This window comes from Juglans microcarpa x Juglans regia, chromosome 2D (assembly GCF_004785595.1).
Source record: "Juglans microcarpa x Juglans regia isolate MS1-56 chromosome 2D, Jm3101_v1.0, whole genome shotgun sequence".
NCBI lineage: Eukaryota > Viridiplantae > Streptophyta > Magnoliopsida > Fagales > Juglandaceae > Juglans > Juglans microcarpa x Juglans regia.
The window spans coordinates 8101144-8122642 of NC_054596.1; the positions used below are offsets into that span (position 1 = coordinate 8101144).

The 21499-nt window shown below is 35.2% G+C and overlaps 4 protein-coding genes across 5 annotated transcripts; 1 reads left to right on the top strand and 3 right to left on the bottom strand.

Moving 5' to 3' along the window:
* Nucleotides 1-405: 405 nt before the first annotated feature.
* On the bottom strand, nt 406-3559 carry LOC121248392 (NADPH-dependent aldo-keto reductase, chloroplastic-like). Its single transcript, XM_041146855.1, has 5 exons — nt 3373-3559; nt 2934-3109; nt 2226-2469; nt 1272-1451; nt 406-1118 (listed from the first exon to the last, which is right to left on the bottom strand). The coding sequence occupies exons 1-5, from the start codon at nt 3490-3492 to the stop codon at nt 891-893; spliced, it is 948 nt and encodes a 315-aa protein (XP_041002789.1). The 5' UTR covers nt 3493-3559; the 3' UTR covers nt 406-890.
* A 4742-nt stretch (nt 3560-8301) lies between these two features.
* LOC121248393 (probable aquaporin TIP5-1) lies at nt 8302-9524 on the bottom strand. The gene is made up of 3 exons (XM_041146856.1): nt 9369-9524; nt 8936-9186; nt 8302-8818 (listed from the first exon to the last, which is right to left on the bottom strand). The coding sequence occupies exons 1-3, from the start codon at nt 9514-9516 to the stop codon at nt 8417-8419; spliced, it is 801 nt and encodes a 266-aa protein (XP_041002790.1). The 5' UTR covers nt 9517-9524; the 3' UTR covers nt 8302-8416.
* Nucleotides 9525-14487: 4963 nt separating this feature from the next.
* Nucleotides 14488-19545, top strand: LOC121248324 (GDP-mannose transporter GONST3). Of its 2 annotated transcripts, none has more exons than XM_041146765.1 (2): nt 14488-14770; nt 17913-19545. In XM_041146765.1, the coding sequence occupies exon 2, from the start codon at nt 17913-17915 to the stop codon at nt 19050-19052; it is 1140 nt and encodes a 379-aa protein (XP_041002699.1). In that variant the 5' UTR covers nt 14488-14770; the 3' UTR covers nt 19053-19545. The 2 variants fall into 2 exon arrangements, with proteins under 2 accessions (XP_041002699.1, XP_041002698.1); XM_041146764.1 differs by lacking the exon at nt 14488-14770 and adding an exon at nt 15846-16578.
* Nucleotides 19546-19796: 251 nt separating this feature from the next.
* Nucleotides 19797-20754, bottom strand: LOC121248375 (dynein light chain, cytoplasmic-like). The gene is made up of 2 exons (XM_041146836.1): nt 20369-20754; nt 19797-20266 (listed from the first exon to the last, which is right to left on the bottom strand). Exons 1-2 carry the CDS (start codon nt 20672-20674, stop codon nt 20093-20095), a joined length of 480 nt encoding a protein of 159 aa, XP_041002770.1. The 5' UTR covers nt 20675-20754; the 3' UTR covers nt 19797-20092.
* Between the last annotated feature and the right edge of the window lie 745 nt (nt 20755-21499).

Consider the following 21499-nt stretch of genomic DNA (forward strand, 5'->3'; position numbering starts at 1 on the left):
AAATGGGAGAGAAGGAAATCCATAAGGGTTCTGGACACAATGATACTGGGAAAGCAGCTGAAAGTTGGAGGACCAAATCAATGAAATGAATGGAAAAAAAAAAATTTCACGGGAACCTTTCTCAAGCCTCTACCAGGATGAAAAATTCCCTTGGTTAAATGAAGCTTTTTGCTAGTTGGGTCTGTCATCTTTTTAACTCCAATCCCATTTCAGTGACCAATTCCTAGCCTGTTGTGATCCCCCAAATCCAGCTGCCCAATTGTTTAAGACTGGATCATGGCTCTGGAGAGTGTGCATACAGAGCCCCACTAAATGGTTATATCTTTATGTTTGATGATATCGGCACCAGTTAATCGGTTCACCATTTGTATGAAGTCTAAGTGTAAGATATGTGCATTGAACTCATGATATTTTTCCTGATCATCCATCTCCTTTGCTTATAATGTAATTATTCTTTAAATGCATTCTATGTTCACCTTTGCAGATAAATAAAGGATACGATTGTTTTTGTTCCTGTTTTTGTTGTTATTATTGAAGTAAAAATGCTAACTTTCCCACTGCTCTTTATGTGCATTGAGAAACCTGTGCCCTGATGCCTAGTTATGCCATCGATCTTCCCATAATTGAAACCTAATTACAAAGGGTGCATAATGGAATCCCTGAAGACCATAACAATTGCAGCGAAGAAACAAAGATACAAAAAGATATACACATATCCAGGGTTCCAGGCTCTTGAAAATGGACCTCTATATCTGCTCTTGAAGAACCATAAGCATCAATAAATACTGGCACCTTTCAGCATTCTTGTACAACCGAAAATATGATAAAGAAAAAATAGAAAAGGTGGGTGGATTTTTTAATCGTACATCTCAAATGCCTTGTAGTTTTACTTAAATTTCATCATCCCAAAGTTCCTGAATTGTCCTGTAGGGGCTTGTTGTTTGATTAACAAGAAACTCCCCTCTCATGATCTTCCACTCCTCCAAGCTGTCAATGTCATTGAAATCTTGATCGTCCAACTTCAGATCAAAGGACCCCATGTTCTCCTTCATCCGATTTTGATTAAAACTCTTGACGATCACGCTTGATCCTTTCGATAATCCCCATTTCAGAGCAACCTTCATAGTTTAAAGCAAGTCAATTCAGCAGGTAGCATGTGTTATGGGTGCACGTATAAAATAATATTCTTTCACATTTTTCAAATCGAGTCTAGCTAATGTAGGTGGGAGACAATGTAGAGTAATGTTAAACTGAAAGAGTTGGTTGTCTACCTGAGCTGGGGTTGCTTTGTGCTTAAGAGCAATGGATTGGATGATTGGATTATCAACCACAGCCGTTGATCCCCATATGTTCCCGGGCCCACCGAGTGGTGAGTAGGCACTTACGTGGATTCTGTGGCTTGCACATGTCTCACGGAGCTTGCTTTGCCTCCACATCGGATGCATTTCCACCTATCGAAAGAAATTGAATTGCTTAATTTAGTAACATGTTTTCTTCAGCAAGTTCACGAATCACACTAAGGCCCTGTTTGGATTTACAATTCATCTCAGCTCATCTCAACTTATCTCAATTCATCTCACTATTATTCACTACTATTCATCAACTTTAATTCACAAATCTCACTACTATTCACAACTCATCTCACTACTATTCACAATTCATCTCAACTCATCTTCGAGTCCAAACAACACCTAAGTTAGGAATTCAATTCATTGATTATTGTTAAGCATATGAAAGGATTTACTATGTGTCGAACAGCTCTTTTGAGTCCTTCCGTCCAGTTTTGGAGGCATGATAGAATGACATTTTGGAAGTATGCGTCACTCTTTTCAGCATGATATGTATGCGTCACTCTTTTCAGCATGATATACTTCAAATCTCACAAATTTGAAAAAAGAAAAACAAAAACGAAAGATTTTTCGTGGGATTTTTTTTTTTTTTTTTTTTTTCTAAAAACAAGGTTGACTTGTAGCTTTTATTTTGATTGGTATTATTGACTAAAATTCAAACTTAAACATCACAAACATGACAACTTCACTTATTCAGTAGACATACATTGGACTAGAAAACAGGATTCTCGCCAGAATTTGGCAGAAAGTGTATTTTATCTGTTGATGACAACTGGTGACCACAATGACAATGACATATTCAAACCCCAAGATGTTTGAATTTCGGAATCGCCAAATCTGAATTTGCCTAACTATGTTGGTGTAATGGTGGTATACCTGATTGACGGCTGGAGGAACAGAAGCAAAGTTTAGCAGATGTTCTGTCTTCTTGCTGGAGAAATTGCTCACACCAATGCACCTACACATCCCCATGTCCAAGCACTTCTCCATCCCAGCCCAGGTGGACTCCATCTCCAATTCTTCAAAGTCCTCTTCCTTTGGGACTGCATAACAAGCCCATGGCTTTAACTTCACTGGCCAATGCACCAGATACATGTCCACATATTCCATGCCCATGTTCCTACATTCCAAAACAAAAAACCAAAGCAAAGATCTCAGACAGCTAAATTTTTTTGTATTTTCTCATTATATATATATATATATATATATGTATGTATGTATGTATGCTCTCTTCTGCCATGCCCTGTACTACTATATCTTGATTCTTGGGAGATCTTATTTCAATCCGGAAAACATGTTAAACAAGATGAAAAACCAGAATGACACACCCACTTGCATTTTTAAAATGGGAATTTGGGTATCATCAGCACTCTTCTTCTGTGTTGCTTAAAAATGAAGGAAAGGTAAAATGTACGAGGTTTCTTTGAGCTGAATTCGAGGGTGTTCCTATAGTGCTTTAACAAAGTTTGATTTTGAAGCTATGCAAAAGAATAAGCATAAGGGAGAAGAATATAACAAGAACATGTATCATTTACAGCTATTTGTGTGAGTGTGTGGATGTTAATGCATGCGATTAGTGCTTACAGCAGAGTTTGCTTGAGTGCAGAAACGGGATCATGGTGATCACTCCCCCAGAGTTTAGACGTAACAAAAATGTCTTCTCGCTCTACTCTCCCATGGAGGATTGCCTCTGTCAAAGCATTGCCCACAGCTGGCTCCGAACCATATATTTTTGCAGTATCAAAATGCCTGTAACCCATCTGCACATTATACACAAACAACCGCATTAATTAGCACTTTCATGCAAAAATCTTTGGCAGACAAAGGAACATATAATCCAAAAGATCCAAATTCATGACAAGGACACGGATCCCACAGACCATATATATTTTATTCGAGTAAATTAAGAGTTAATATGTTCTGCAAGGCCCTTACAAAATCACTAAAATTAGAAACAAAAATCACAGAGGATCTTTTTATTCATTTATTTATTTCAAGGAAAGGACGAGTGTACGTTTTGTACCTTGAGAGCCATATGGATGGCTAGCTCTGTTGTCTCCCTATCATTTTCTGAGGAATAAGTGCCTAAACCGATGACAGGCATTGTTATGCCACAGTTCAAACGCACCTCATTGCTCCTCATCTCTCTCTCTCTCTTTCTCTCTCTCTCTCTCTCTCTCTCTCTCTCTCTATGTGACAGTGTATGAGTATCTTTTTGTGCACAACACAAATTGGCTCTCCATCTCCACCTATATATACACACACACACACACACGAGAAGTCAAGATCATCAAGGATTTGCTTATGACCCTTCATCCACTAAATACTTACAGGCTTACAGCACTAGGTAGCAATATTATATTTCTTTTGTGGAAGTCAATGACAGATGTGGAAAGGACGTTAAATTAAAATAATAGAAGTACACAAATCAAAGCATGGGATCTTCCTTGTCCCTAGGGATTTTCTCAAATGCTTCATTATCCTAATAATGGCGCTTTGAGTTTCATATATAATTTTAGACACCCTTAAATAGCAACTTATGCTATATATATATATATATATATATATATATATATAGTAATACTAGATACATTTTGAGGGTGTACATGTCTTACACACTCATTCTAAAAAAAGTAGAACTGATTATTAAGAAAAATGATTTTTTTAATGTAAGTTTTAAATTTATCTATTTTTTTTAAAAATAATTTACGAAACTTGTACATCCTAAAACTACAAATATCATTTATCATATATATAATTTATATATGTCAACTCTCAAAGAAGAAACACCTATATGGGTACTTGGTATAAGGAAGAAGGAAAATATGTTGCATTTTTGTTATCTTTGGTCATTCCCTCCTTGATCCCTTTCAAAGCACGAATTTCAGGTTTGTTGGCGGTACAGAATAGTTGTTTTAAATGGGATCGTTGACTCCTAACATATTAGGACACCTTAATTAATGATTAAAACAAGCAGTGTTTGACTTGGAGTTTCATCAAATGATTTTTTTTTTATTATTATTTATGTTTTTTGATTTTATGCTTCAAAAATGAATCAAGTCAACTAGTTTTTAAATGTAACTTATTTGCATTCATGTCATTACTCTTCTATTTAATTAATTTTGTTTCCTATGAGTTGACTTTATCCAAAAAGTTCCAAATCAATTGTTTTAATCATGTATTGATTCGTAGTAAGTTAAATTTTCAGCTTACGAGAATTATGATCATCTTCAATCATACTAATTCATTTAAAATGGTTATACATATCAACCAGTGTAACTACAGATGACAAATTCAAAACGAAGATTAAGAACACCGAGCTTTTTCTCTTCTCTTTTCTATTCATCTTAATTCATCAAAATTAAAATTTTCCAAGAAAAAAACATTGATCAGCACGTGCAAGATCGTACAACCCATGATCTATTCGTTTGGAGCAAAAGGTACAAAGGAAATATAAATAATGCATATATATAATTAAGAGATTTGTTATAAATCAATAACTCTTTAGATCATACATCCCATACACATGACGTGAAATTTTTATTTTTAAGTTATTTTTCGTAGAATATGAAATATAGAAGGATAAATAGTGAAAAAAAAAATCTATAATTAATTCTGTTAAAAGAGATGCACATTGCTGTAGTTTGCATGGACGTAGAGACAGTGGGACACCCAACAAAATACTAGATTTTTCTATAGCACCGCCCCAATACGTGTCGGGATCTTACAAATCCCATCATGTGGGAATGGGATTTTCTCATGTTCCAATGATCTTAATTACCCATATATATAAAATATATATTTATCCATCTTCTTCTTCTTCTTCTTCTATTATTTTTATAAATATTTTCCGGTTCTAATTTCTAATTAACTTCTTTTATCATTTAATTTTTTGTTTTTGTACGTATGTAGTAGTGCACCACTGGCAGTACTGCTGGGGTGTTGGTTTTCTGTTCCAATAACTGGTGATGCCGTACATCTTGATCTCAATTATGACAGTTAGACTGTCGGTCCAAGCACTAGAATAATCAAAGCTAAGCATTTGCTGATCTGTACTATTTCCATGTACCCCCAAATTTTGGTAATTATTGATTAAATTATAAGTGCGTGTTATGTATATATTTATATAAAGACAGTATTGTACTTTGTAGTCCCTAGGCTCCCCCCAACAGGCAATATTACCAAAAAGGGAGAGATATGACCCCCGATCTCTCTTCAGTTTGAGATTGAAAAGTTATATTTGTAAATTCGAGTGAAAAACATATATAGTTTTTATGTAGCTTATATAATGAGATAGAAAATTTTCAATGTGTATCAATACTACATTTAATCAAGTGTTTATATGACATAATTTAATTTCTATAAAAGATAAAATTTAAAATTTAAATATTAATAATAAAATCTTACTATTTAAATATAAAAGATTTGTTTTACACATCTGTTTAATAATATAATAACTCAATAAGATTTTATTTGTATCAAAATTTACTTTTAATTTTCTTTTATAAATCAAAATTATATTATGTCAAATAAATAGAAAGATGAGAAATTGATATTTGCAGTCATGCAGTGTGTAAGTACCGTGCATTCCTTTTAAAAAAAGTGAATAAATACAAGAGTTACATGAAAAAATTAATTTTTTAATCCCACTCTTTTTCAAAAGGGGTGTGCGGTACTTATACAACCTATAATTATATCTAACATTACCCTATAAAGATATCTCTCACAAACTTAAAAATTGAAAGGCTCGACAATTTTCCTGCATAATAAGAAATTATAAAAAAATAACCCTGATCTCTACCTATATACTAAGAGTTTATTTTGAAAAACGTATGTTCTATATAAAAATTTTAAAAACATAAACTTATAAATAGATATAGTGAGATTTTAAATAGTTAATTTTGTCGACTATAAAATGGGTCATGGCTCTAATCAAATGTAAGTAAGTTTCACTTTTATAATGTCAAAAGAAACCTACTGCTCCTTTTCTAATTTTGAAAACTCCAACATTGGCAGGAGAAGATCTCAATCTCAAAATGAGGGCCCGAGGTTGATGCGTTGCGCAAAGATTAATATCTTGAAAAATAAAAAAAGAATAGATTGGATGCTTGAGAATCTGAAACAAGCGATAGAGATTCTCCGTACTCGGCATTTGCTACGAATGTCAAATAGGGACGCGTTTCCAGACGTTGGATACGAATCACTTGAGAGCAAGCAGAATCCCGCACAACAGTGAAGATCATTGCCAACTTGTCAATTTTCTATGGCAAAAAAATCTGATTTTTTTTTTCCAGCGAATTAATTGTGTTTGTTTTATGGGAATTTAATTATTACTGATCGAGCTTAATTACTTATACTCATACCTTCTCCCACGCAGAATCCAAGATCATGCCAGGTTTAGAAACACCAAATCCTCGTAATGATGACAGAAGAAAGGTAGGTTAATCATTTTCTCGGGAAAAAAAAAAAAAAGCTTTCTGGTCTTTATTTATAGATTAAAATTAGTCACAATTGGATGTAAATCTTCATCAAATTAAAGTACAATTATTTCCGACTGAAGCATTTGAATTTTGAACTCCCCTACCTTTTTTTATTTTCTCTGTGGGACAAAGCACAAGCATATAGATTAATTAGAAATTTTGGAAACAAAACTGAATTAGATATTTTCAAATTATTTCATTATTATTAACAAATTATTCATAATCTATTCATTACTTTATTTTTATTATTATTATTATTAAAAAACAGAGCCTCTTTGGGACAACCCAATTGTTTTTGGGTGAAAAACATCCCTCCAACCAAGGGGTCCATGTAAAAAAAATGAGAGTAATACAATACACTGGTATGCAGGTGATTAAATCCTTACAATAGCAAAACAACAATACCCATTTGGCCATTCCCTTCGAAACCCACCTTCTTCTCCACCGAAACTCTTCCCCACCTTTCCCCACTGCATAAACAGCTCCACGATGGTTCGCTATTGAAATCGGTCGTCTCCGCCACCACGATTAGAAGTATTCAGCAGCATGAGTACATGGGATTTGAAAACAGCTACGCATACAAAGCAACTTGAAAGTTCTTGCTTGACTTTCTCAATCTCAAATTTTTAGACAATATTTAATTCTTCCCGACCTTTAAAATTCTTCCAATGCTCAAGAATCAATTGGACTTTGATGTTGAACATTTTCATATTTTTCAACTTCATTCTTTTCTGCTCTGTATTTTACAAATTTTCAGGATTGTTTGGAAGATGGTGCTCACTTTTCTACACCCGCTGATTTGGTTCTGAAATTCGTCCAACCGCAAAAACATAAACAGTTGTGAAGTGTTAACACCCTTACACCTGGGTCTGGGCTTGAAGCACCCATTCTTTAAGAATTTGTATTTTAAAAGTCGAACCAAGCATATTAAAGTCGAACCAACCATATTGCCGCAAGGTTCTGAAATCTTAATTTCATTGATTGGATAGGCAAATTGTCAAGGCCAACCATAAGTTCTTGACACTAGCAAGTTTTTGTAATTTTTATGAGTGTTGAAGATTAGCCTCTGGATGCATGTCATGTCAAAGGAGAAATACAGGAAATTTGTTTCATTCTAGTCGTATTATATGTCGTTGAGCGTGAGCTCCTTCAAGGAGCAGTTGTTGTGTTCTCTATCGTCGGAGATAAGTGGGATGCTATCGAGTTTGGGTTGGGATGGAGTAGGGTGAGGATGGGTTTGGATTCGAATAGGAAGGAAGCGAGATACGGGTTACTGTTCGTGTGTAGGCAAATCCATGATAATGGTGATAAAATGCTTACATGATGGGTCTCTATTAGAGGGCCGGCTTTCTTCTAAGAACAAATGGGCTTGTCTCCAAATTTTCTCATTGAAAAATTATTTTACTATTATTTATAAATATTTTGAAATATTCTTAATTTCGAAATAAGTCCTAAGAAGACAGAACCTAAGATTGACAGCATGCAACCAAATTATGCTATTTAGGGAACATTTCACAAAACTTCTTGCATGTCTCAAATAAACAAACTTCAACAACAAATAACAAATAGAATGTAATATAGATCTGATTAAAAATAATAATAATAATAATTAAATCCCAACTCCGGCCTCCGGGACTCCCTAACAGGATCCTGTGATCGAGAAGGGAAAACCACATTATCGTAGAGAAGAACTGCAACTGCTGCACCGATCAATGGTCCAACCCAGTAAACAGCTTGGTTCTTGAAACTTCCTGCAGTGACGGCAGATCCAAATGCGCAAGCTGGGTTCATAGATCCACCAGAAAAAGGCCCTGCTGCCAACACACCAACTCCTGCTATAAACCCTATTGCTAGGGGTCCAATATTGGCGCCACGCCTGCTATCCGCAGCAGCATAGACAGTGTACACTAAGGCAAATGTTAGGATACCTTCCAGCAGTGACGCTCCAAACCCGGTCATTTCTTCTGCAATAGTGTAGGTTGGAACATGCTGCAAAACTCAACAATATTGCCAATAACCAAACACTCGTTAACCGCTCTAGATGTTTAAATAATAAATGAAGAGTACTAGGAATGTCGAAAGTGGTTATATATATATATATATTACCTGTCCAACTACAGTCAGCTTCAAAAGGAGGCTAGCCATGACAGCGGCCAGCATCTGAGAAACCCAGTAAAACAGGGCGGTCGGGACACTAATGTGGCCTCCTACGGCCATTCCAAAGGTGACGGCCGGATTCACGTGCCCGCCTGAGATGTTCGATGCGATATACACAGCAGACGACAATGCGAAGGCATTGGCGATGGCTACCGCAACCAGACTCGATGGGTCCGAGGTAGCACCGGGCATCAATTTCCCTGCAACATATACCCGAAAGAAAAAGAAAAACGAAAAGTAAAAAAATTGTAACATTGTAATATCATCTTTCATTTTATATGTTAATTAATAACAACATGCAGCATTGCAGCCAGCCACTGAAAACAAATTCACACTGGAACAACACCAGAAATCACTAAGAAGACCATAAATATTATCGTACGCGATGACATGGCAGATCCCAAAACCGCAAAAACAAAGAAGAATGTGGAGATGAACTCTGCAAGGTATGATCGGAGCGCATTAGGAGTGACAGATTGTTGCAAACGAGCGGCTAGCATAGTTGGACCCATTTTACTGCCAGCAAGCATCCATGGAAACAGGAGGAGAAACGGTTTGAGTGTGTGAGAAATTAGGCTTATAAGCGCATACATATAAATATTGTACGTAATCTCCTGAATTATTGAGAAAATGGGAGTTGTGGGTAGTTTCAAACTTTCAAAGTGGGGGGGCCTCTGGATGGATCCCAAGGGTTAACCACCCCACCACAAGGCAGGTGTCGGGGTGTGCATGGTTGGGATTCGGGAAGGTTTTTGAGTGGTGCGGTTTATACTTTATACAGTAGTATTCCCTTGAGAAGCTGCCCAAAGAATTACCCTCGTCCGAAGTGTTTAGCCCGGCCCAAAAGTCACATTCTAGTCTTCCGAAACGGGCTAGTTTCTACTGGGGAGCGCCCGTGGGCTGAATAAACTATCCTTACTGTTTTTTTCTTTTTTGGAAGGAACTATCCTTACCGTTTTGAGTGGATGGCTTACTTTTTGGAAGGATCTATCCTTATCGTTTTGACTGGATGGTATCACCAAGGAAGTAAGCATCACCACCTACACCTACAATAACAAAAAATTTATTTGCAAGCCTCTTTCGTAAAATCCAACGTATAGTTGATGCTAAATTTTTTTACTGTCTTACAATATTAATCATCGTGCTACACTTACCAAGGTGTAGCTCAAGAGATTCTCTCGATAATGTCATTTGACTTTTTTTTTTATATATTTTTTATATTCTTAAATATTTTAAAAAATCACAATATCATTAAAACACATTTCTTAATCATTAAATAAAAAAAACTTGAATCTAGAAAATGTCTCGAGACCACCTGCCCAAGCATTTTCCAAAAAGTAATTACTATTTATGATGTTTTAAAATTTTACGTCAATTAAGTTGTTAAGATTCTTATTTATGTTTAGTAAAACTCTGATAAATTACGGATTCAATATTTTTTTTTTTTTTATGAAAAATGCCTCTCACTGAGAGTGACTATTGAGAAAAAGATATCGAGTGCCTTTATATATATATATATATATATATATAATTGTTTAAAAAGTATTTTAAATAGAGTAATGTTACATACAATCATAGAGTGAGCAAGTGCCACGTAATTGTTTTGAAATAGAGTGAGTCCATTATTAAAAAATTAGTTTTTTTTTAATGTAAACCTCATATTTACTCAATTTTTTCAAAAAAATTACACGACACTTGCGCACTCTACGACTATAAATATTATTTCTCTTTTAAATAAATTTATGAATTTTTTTAAAATATTTAAAGGAGATTAAAAAATATTCTAAAAAAAGTTACACTTGTACAAAAATTCGTTAGGACTCTCGGTGCCTAGCGCCACCTTTTTTTTGTAACGCTATTGGTACCGAGAAATGGTACTGATCAAATGGACCGACTGAGGTGGCATGCTCCGTAGCATGCCAGGTGACAATATTAAAAAAACAAAAAACAAACGAACCTCCCTCTCCCTCCATCCATCACTCACGAAATCAGTGAGTCTGTCTAGTTGCGTCTTACTACACGACTTGTTAAACTCCTTTAGAAAATTTGTTTAGAAAATTTGTGAAGTAAGTATCACAGTGAGTGGATGGATTCATTCCTAACAAATATAGGGAAAAGACTTCCTGGATAACAAATAATTTCTTACTACACGACTCGTTAAAAAAATAAAAAAAAATCTAACTACATGACAAACCAACCAAGTAAGATTGGTCATCATGAAACAGCAAAAACTAGAGATATACTATTGAATTCTATGTGAGCGCACACAAACACAATGCCTAAGCATTAGCTTTCTTTCTTTCTTTTTGATAAGCGACTCTTAAGCATTAGGATTAAAGAACCTACCCACAAACTTGCCACAGCACAATCTCACGTTGTAATTAGATTAACCATGAATAAAACAGCCCATTATGGAAATTAGTCCATGAATCTTGAAAATCCACCTCATTGTAAGAAGTACCGAGAGAAAAATAAATGGAACTAACTAATTAACTAACAACAACTTAATAGATCCTTATATATCACATGAATTCAGCATAGACCGCTTCAGAATGCAATGGATCTCTTCATGGCTCAACTGAACGATATGTACAAATACTCCACTTATTACTCAATCTAATGCATTATACGAGTCACATACAACAACGGAACTGACTCAAGAACGGAACGCCGATCGAATACTCATCCCAACTCATACGAGAGAGAGAGAGAGAGAGAGAGAGAGAGAGAGAGAGAGAGAGAGCCCGTCCAACTCATACTAATAATAATGGCAAAACAAGCAGTATCCGTCCAAAAATATAACAATATATTTTTACTAATACAACAAGCATAACCCAACATTTCTATAGCTCTGAGACAGAACATATGAAGAGAACAATTAAATCCTATGCCTTTTCGAATTTTAGTAGATCGGAATGATATTGATTTTATGGAGGCAGAACCAAGGATTTGGAAAAAGTTAAGAGCTTGGAATTAAAATCACTAGGGAAGATAGAAATCTCGTATAATCCAAAAATCAAGTTCGGCTAGAAGAATCTAGAAATCAAGTTATTGGCATCCCAGGAAAACAAAAAGAGAAAGAAAAATAGAATTCGCATGGCTTACGGTGGCAACTATGGGAGACATTGGTGTTCCGCGGTTACAACTAGGAATCGATGGCATTTCCTGTGGTTGCGAGTGGGAGTTGATGGTGTTCCGTGTGGTTGCAATGGTGGAACCGATGGCCTTCGTGAGTGGGTTTTGTTTTAGTGCTTGGGTTTTGTTCAAGCTGAAAGAGAGGAAATGCATACCATGTAAATTTCTTGGAATTTTTCTACTTGCATGGGAGGAAGAAGCAGCAGGAAGATAATATTTCAGTCCAAAAATAATATTTAGCTAGCTCTTTTAATTCAACAAATTTGACTAGTGATATAATCTGAAGTTAAAATTATTGTTCATTTGTTGAGTTCACTGTTGCACTTTTTTTTTGCACTTTAGCTATTCTTTGACTAAAATTTAAGAAAAATTGTAAACATAAACCACATACCCTTGCACACAACTCGAGGGGTGCCATGCGAACGAATTTGGTAGAATTGACGCCTCCGTCATATCCTCATATATGCAAATAATTTCTAAATCCTAAAAACTTCATTTTAAATTATTCAATATGTACTTGGAAAAACTAAACTTCTTGTCGAAGACTTATACACCCCATGATTAGTCTGAACATTGTTGTTCGACATCTAAAAGTAATTTTACATGTTGTTTGGTATCACTGAACAAAAAGGGCATAGACCAAGTAGAGTGAGAGTCGACTGGGTTATGGGTGGGCAGCGAGGGCAGCGCCGTTGCCCCGCCCCGCTTCCGCTCCGCCCCCTCATGGCGGGGTGGGCAACCCTGCTCCGCCCATGCGGGGGTTGGGTCTCCCGCCCCGCATCTAGGGCCTCTAGCGGGGCCGGGGGGCGGGTGGCGGGGAGGGCCCAACCCCGCCCCCATTTATATATTATATATATATATATATATATAAACATAAATATATATTTATATTTGAAAAATTGTGTATATATAAATATATATTACAATTTGTTAGACTTGTTCACAAAATATGCATTGACAAATTTAAAAACTACATAGTTTAAAAATTAATACACTATAATTTACACAAAATATGCACTAGCAAATTTAAAAGTTACATAGTTTTTAAATTATAGTCATATTTACAAAATTTGAATTTATAATTTGGATCTAAAAATGTATTTTTAATTACTTTTACACTTATAAATAATTTTTAAATCAAATAAATGTAGTACTTTTTTTAAGTAAAAAGAGACAGGACGGAGTGAAAATCCGTCCCGCACCCGCCTCCACATCCCCGGGGCGGGGGTGAAAACCCCACCCCCCACCCCATGCGGGGCGGGGTGCGGGGAACGGGTGCCCCTGCCCTATAGGGGGCGGATAGCACCCCTAGACTGGGTTGATGCCTGGATGTCTGAATGATGAACCACTGGACACTGAACAAAAGGCACCCAAATTGGCAACACAAAGGGGAAACTTATTGGACTGAAGCGGTTTATTAACTCATCAGTAAGCTGTGTCAACACATAATGAATGCCATTGATTTTCTTCACCTATTATTGGACTATGTTTAAATTAAAATTGGTACCTGAATTTGGTAGAATTGTTAGGAATGACCAAGCTCTTTCAAGCTTTGGCGTCCAATACTCCTGCAATCGACGCTAAATTATATTTTTCAATGGGCTAAAGGATATAATTCCGTGGTAGAATGTCATCTTGTCATATTGGAATTCATCATTTTGAGCTTGATTATCCTCAGTCATAAAATACTACATCATTAACTTTAATAAAAATGTTAATTCAAAAAGATGTCATAAAATAAAGTTTATAAAATGACGTTGTTTGTTGTAGTACATTGGATGGTATAGCTTTTTTTATTATAAAAAAAAAATCTTATGTTATATAAGACTGCGTTTGAATGTTAAACTGAATTGAGTTGAATTGAGATGATAAAAAATTGTTAGAATATTATTTTAAAATTTGAAAAAATTGAATTATTTATTATATTTTGTGTTGGAATTTGAAAATATTGTAATGATGAATTGAGTTGAGATAAATTGAAAGTAGTTAAGGATCCAAACGTACTTATTTTATGAATTTTAATTTTGTGAAATTTCTTTACAAATCAGCACTTTTATAATTTAGAAGTTACATAAATAATTTTAGTGATTTTATTTTTTTATTAATTGGACTAGAACACCTCCAGATAATTCATAAAAAATTGAAATTTATAATTTTAGAATATGAAAATTCTACGCACTTTTTTTTTTAAAAAATAGATAAATATGAAATTTACATATTTTTTTAATGATAAATTTTATTTTTTCAAATAAAGTAAATGTGACTTGCACACTCTTGTATCTAGCGTTCCTTTTTTATTTTTATTTTTTTAATAAAAACTTAGGGTAGCAATAGACGATGGCAGGCGAATTTATCGGATTGAGTAATGCTAAGTTTTTATTAAAAGAGAAAATCCAATACAAAAATGGTGAATCAGTCCAAAAAATGAAAAATAAACGGAAAAGAACGAAAGTCAGCTCCTTGAGCGGAATCATGCTTCGATTCCGCCATTCCCCGACTCCCTTCTTCACTCACTGCTTCAAGTAGTCTGTTTAGCGTTTTAGGCCCGAGTTCCGTATCAACATCGGGTTACTGGAGACGGCGAGTTCGAGCAAATCGACTCCCATAAAAGCCGCTGCAGATCTCCAACAAATTTCATGCTAGACACAGGCAATTATTCTATCTCTTCTGATCTATTATTTTCTTTTTCGTTTTCATTATTATTCTTCATTTGCTGATCTGAAAATTGTCCGTGCATTTTACGTTCCCGCATGCGTTCAGCATGCTAAATCTCTGCAACTGAACGCATGCTGATTTTTTTGTTTCGCTTGGTTGTTGAGAAATCTCTGCAACCAAACAGTGGTAGATGTTTATCGAATAGCTAACTGTTGATTGTCGGTGTAGTTTGTTTTCTTTGAATTTCTCATTTGCTGTAGTTACACATTTTTATTGGCTTTAATACACCTTCTCTCTGCGTGAACTTATTTTTAACTGATTAAGGGCATCAATTTTATCAATAGTTTACACATTGAATTAGCCATTTAAAATATAAAATATAAGATACAGTAATTTCATTTTTTTTGTAAAGATGAAAAGTAGTGTTGGATTATTCCAAAAAAAAAAAGTACTGTAGGAAGTCTGAATTGTTTATTAATTACTGCTCCACTCTCCCGCTGCTCTCTCTCTCACTCTCTTCTTCTTCTCTCTATCCCGCGTCTCTTCCTTCTTTCTCTTCTTCTAGTTTTTTTTTTCTCTCTTTTTTCTCTTCATCTTCCCTCTTTATCTCCCTGAATGAAGCATTGGTTTTGCAGGTTGGTAAAATCCGCGACAGCTTCGCTCCTAGACGTTTGCAGGTCGGTATGCAACGGAAGCCAACGAAACTAATTTAATTCCTCGTACTGCCATCTTACTGGTTCTTAATATAATTTCGTGTTGAATCAGGGAATTTTTTTTACGGATATTTGTAAAATAGGACTTGGCTTTTGAGTGTTTGATGCTTTTCTTGGGAAATCTCATTGTTGATTTGGTTGGCACGATTTTTAGGTCTAGATCTGGTCAATTTTCTTGCGATTACAATTTTGATTTGGTTCCAAGTCTTCTTTTCACCTGGTGTTATAGCCGTTTGTTGTTTCCTATCTTTTCCTAACCTTCCGAGCAGAGGAAAATAAAGAAAAATAAAAGATGTGATCACTCTCTGGATGCACCACTGGGTTTCCTAGTTTCAACTTTGGGTTAGATTTATTTACTTTCGTTTGATATCTCTTTTGTTTATAGTGAAAACAGAGTTGGTTTTGATGTTTTTTAATTGCATTTCGTTGGAGATTAACCTGTTCTGTTCTGTTTTTTTATTACACCTGAAATGTACAGAGTTGAGCATGAGTTTTTGTGAATACATGACTTTGATAATTCTGGTGTGAATACCGCTGCTGTAGATCTATTTATTTTAAGCAATATCGCTTATGAAAGAGTTATCGGAGATTATGAAAATAAAAATAAAAATAAAATTATTTAAAAAATAAAAATTAATCAAAGAAATGCAAATAATAAAAAATAATAAAATTTTATTATTATAGATAATGTGATGGGTAATCCAATATAGACTTCAAGTTTTGAGTGATTAGCTAAAAGCAAAAAAGTTACATATTCTTCAAATTTTGAAGATTGAGATGATCAATCCAATGCCAATGCTTAAGAAGCCTATAAATTCACAAATAAGAGGTCATGGTTCACAAAGAATGCATTTGGTTCTTGTAATTTTAGATTTCGGACGAATTTGGTTGGTTAGTTGCCACAAAAAGTGACTGCAGTCGTTTTCACTTAAAAAGTGTACATGGGTGGGAGTATTGTGACATTGTCCATAACCATAAGATAATCTCCCATGACGCTTTTCTTCCTTAACTGAGCTCGTAGATTCCAAAGTACTTATCTGGTTCAGACGATGGTGCACTTTTGATCTGTCTTCCATGGATTATGAGGAGGTGACATTTTTGTAATCTTTATTGCTGGAGTGTTTGTTGGTTATATAATTCTTATTCTCGTTGGGGTCATGAGTAAGAATTTTGTTTGAAGTGGATTTTAGTCAAGGATTACCTTCTTTGAAAGATGCCTTTTAGGCTTTACCGTGTTTCAAGATGCCTTTTTATGTGCGTTTGTATAAGATTTGATAGTGGATTTTGGAATTCGGTAACAATGCATTTGTGGAGACTTGGTTACATTTTAACTTTCTTGCCCATATCTCTCTATAGGGGATCTAATTTTGATAGTCTGCTCACCCTAATGAAAATGCTCATACGCATAATAACTCATTAGTAATTAGGTGTTTCTTGTGTATACTTCCTGTGTACTCGGGCTTCGCCTATTTCATTGTGCTTAATAAAGTTCTAACTTATCAAAAAAAAAACTCGTTAGCAAGTGCAAAGCAATCACTATTATAAGTCATAGCATATATGATTTGTGATTGCGATTCTCTGTTTGGTGTCAACAAAGTATAGTTTGGAGAATGATTTAGTTAGTAAAAAATAGTTCGTGTAGTGAAGTGGGGAGATACTTTTGCATGTATTATAGCTCATGTTGTTTATTCTTATGCAAGTGAGAATGGAATCATGCCCAGCATCTAGTAGTTATGCATGAAAAATGCTGAGTACTGCAATTCTTTTAGGCTGGTTTGAGGGGATTGCTATTTCATGCTATGTGAAAAAAAGAAGAAGAGAGAATTGTAACAGGCATCAACCATTGAACTCTAAAGAAGTTATTTTTTTTTTCCTCAGTTATTGAGTGATTCATTATATTGTCATATGTAGGCTTGATCTGCCCAGAAAATTCCAAATGATGATCCTAAGAAATAGTTTGTTGCCACAATTCTTTTCTATGTAATGGTAGTTCTTTCTTATTATATTTTTGTTGAGCTGTTCCCCATTTTATCTCTGTTGGCTCTTTTCCCACCTCGTAAAACACTTTTATGATTTGATCCGTCCTTGGAATCACTTATTTACAATTTATTCTAAAATCAGTCCGGTTTCCTATTTCATGGACACTTTTGAATTGTCTTATATGCATGTGAATGGTCTTATCAACATTGGAAATAAACTATAAAGTATTCCATCTTTCTCTTGCCTGATTGTACTGTTTGATGCTTTTAAGAAAAGAAGTTGGCTCGTTAATGTTTTGGATCTGAACATGGGTTCTTCTGGATATCGAGTCTGATCTTTTAGAATGGTGACTTTTAAAAATGTTAAGGATTCATCTTTAGAACCAGTGATAGGAATTTTAACCATAATATGTTGACTAACAAGAATTTCTTATTATCTTTTAGATGACTAATAATAATGATGATGCGGAGAATCCAGGAGCTGGTGCAAACCAGAGAGGTCCAGAAGCTGCTACTCCCTCTGGTGAAATACAAACAATCTGGTATGGTGGCTTACTCAAGCAAGTCTCCGTATATGGTATAGCTGCTGGGTACTGCTTATCTGCATCTTTGCTTTCCATCATCAACAAATGGGCGGTCATGAAATTTCCTTATCCTGGGGCCTTAACTGCTTTACAGTACTTCACAAGCGCAGCCGGGGTCCTCATTTGTGGCTGGGCTAAGTTCATTGAGCATGACAGGCTTGAACTTTTGACCATGTGGCGCTTCATGCCTGCAGCAATTATATTCTACCTTTCTCTCTTCACCAACAGTGAGCTGCTTCTCCATGCCAATGTTGACACTTTCATTGTCTTCCGTTCAGCAGTTCCCATATTTGTTGCAATAGGAGAGACCCTCTTCTTGCACCAGCCATGGCCATCATTTAGAACGTGGATCTCACTTGCCACTATTTTTGGAGGAAGTGTGCTTTATGTTCTAACAGATTACCAGTTCACATTCATGGCTTATAGCTGGGCTCTAGCTTACCTGGTAAGCATGTCCATAGATTTTGTGTACATAAAGCATGTAGTCATGACCATTGGTTTGAATACATGGGGTCTTGTGCTGTACAACAATCTTGAGGCTCTGATACTGTTTCCTTTGGAGCTGCTTATAATGGGTGAATTGAAAAAGATAAAGCATGACATCACGGATGAGTCAGATTGGTACTCTTTCCAGGTGGTTTTGCCGGTGGGGTTATCTTGCTTGTTTGGTTTATCCATCTCTTTCTTTGGATTTTCCTGCCGGAGGGCCATTTCAGCAACAGGATTTACTGTTCTTGGGATAGTAAACAAGCTATTAACGGTTGTGATTAATTTGGTTGTTTGGGACATGCATTCGACATTTGTGGGAACAATGGGGCTTTTAATTTGTATGCTTGGTGGGGTTATGTATCAGCAATCTACGAGCAAAAAGCCTAAAGATGTAAAAGAAGTAAATGCACGAGAGACTGATGAGGATCAACAAAAGTTGCTAGAAATGCAACGCAACACAGAAGGCAATGGCAATCAGAAGGAAGTTGCAGAATCAGAAGTGGGAAAATGAAAGGGCTTATGTTAAGTACTATCATTTTATTCTTATTGCTGCAAAATTTATTTCTTAGGTCCAGCCTTAATGATCGGCCAATTCTTGGAGGTGGGGACTTCATCTGCTCTACCTTGACAATTTATTTATGAAAAATATACTACTCCCCGAAATGCAGTTTTAAGGATGGACTCAGACATGACTGACTGGGTTGAAATGGCTCTTTGTTTCATCTCAATTCTCAATTCATTTTCATCTCTACGGAAGTTGATTATTATTGTGGACCTGTTCGGCAAACATCAATTTGACCTTTGGAAACCTGGTAAAAAATGTACTATTTTGAATTCTTGTCATTGTAGTTGTTTTAAAACTTCCCACTGATCCACATGGTCCATGTATTAGTGCCTTTGATCTTGGTATTGATACATTCCATAAGGCATGCATCAGATAGAGTGAACATATACAATGATTGGTTAAATTTCTCATGGATTGAAAGGCCTGGTTTTTCCATTCATTATTCTGTTTTTATAACGACTGGTTTTTCTTACGAAATTCCGATTAATTCTCTCTCCCTCTCTCTCTCGCACACACATGTTTATCATTGGTCTTGATTTATTTGTTACTCAGTTGCGAAACCTGCCCAACTCCATCTTCATACATGTTTGCCTGATGCTGATCACGATAGGTCATACCCTTTCCATTCAGAAATAATTCAAAACAGTCTGAAGACAAACCCCAACCATTCCAAGCGAAGCTAACGACGTTACAAAATAGAACTAGTTGACTTACTTCTTCCCAAATCCAATCGAAAGTAAAAGGGTAACTTTCACTTAAAATCTGGCAATTCAGTCATGGCTCATAACATTGATTACCGTTCTCTCTATTGATGAATGGAAACTTCATCGAGAGAGAGAGAGAGAGAGAGATCCTGCTGAGCAGAACCCAATGGCTAATCTGAGAACGATACCTGTAAATGTAATGTAATGCAAGTTTCCATGTAAGATCCAAAAGTATGTTGGCTAAATCAGGCCATAAAACACAGACATTTTTATGCATCAACATTAAAGTTTCAGTTGCGAAGGAGACTTGACTTGTCGGACCACGGTCTTGAAGAGAAGAAAGGAGAGCTTGTCGACAGAGAAATACACAAATCCACCATTGGAGTGAGTCACGAATGATCCGAAACTCTTCCCAACAATGCAGTGCCATGCCATTCCATAAGTTGCATCAAATTCCTACAACAAAAATAATCATCGCTTCTATTTTTTTTTTTTTTTTTTTTGTTTTTTGATAAAAGGAAAAAAGGAGAATCCTGATTTATATACACTTGTACATACCTTCTTGAGGCACATTGCAAGGTGCGTAGGACTGGGTTTCTTCTCCGGATATGCGTCTATAAGTGCTCTGGTGTAGCGGAAAGCACGCTCTTGCATCATGGGAGGCATGTCCGCCGATCTCGGCCGTACGTTCAAATCGACGGCTACAGCTGCCAACTTCAACTCGTTGGACGGAGCCCTTGGCTGTCGTGGCAAAGTTAACTTGTGCCCGTACTGCCCGGGTGGGTATAGCACCCCCTCTGCCCTGTTCTTGGCCAATATCTCTCGTCTTGTTAATCTTTCAGTCTCTGCCTCTGGCCTCTCCATGAGAGAGAGAGAGAGAGGCAGCAGATGAAATATTTGAAATGTTTCAACTTTGACCGGAAGGGTGACTTGTGTGTGCGATTGTCTATATTTTGCGAGATTTGGATTCGTTTGGTGTGAAAAGATAAAAAATTTAATAAAATATTATTTTTATTTTGAGATTTAAAAAAAATTGAATGTTTATTATATTTTATGTTGTAATTTAAAAAAATTGTAATAAATATATAAGATGATAAGATAATTTGGTTTATGTAAACAAACCAGACCTTAGATACAGTGTACATAATTGGAGAGTGTTTTGTACATAATACATAATGAGAGACATTACTCTTTGTTTAGATTTCTTTCCAAATGCCCTCTAGATAAATCTAGCATTATTTAAAGCTCTTTCACTTGGCTCAATTTAGAGAACTCTTATTGAATTAGTCAAAATTAAATGATATTTTTTGTGAATGTAAGAGAAATTTAATTTTTGGCTATTTTATTCACATAAATCTCCACATTGAAATAGCTATTTTTTCATTATATAACAATAAAATAATATAAGATGAATTTGATTTTGGTTATTCACATCAAATCTCCACATTAGATTATACATTTATTCATTATATAGTAATGAATAACTAATAATTTAAAAAATATTTAATTTTTTTAATTATTAATTTATTTTATTTTATCATATTTTACTATTCCACCTATTATATATTAATTAATAATCATATTCTTATTAAATTAATATATCACTAACTCGAATTAATATACAAATTGTGATAAAATATGAAATAGAAAGAAAATGAGAGAGAAATAATTAATAAAATATGTATTTGA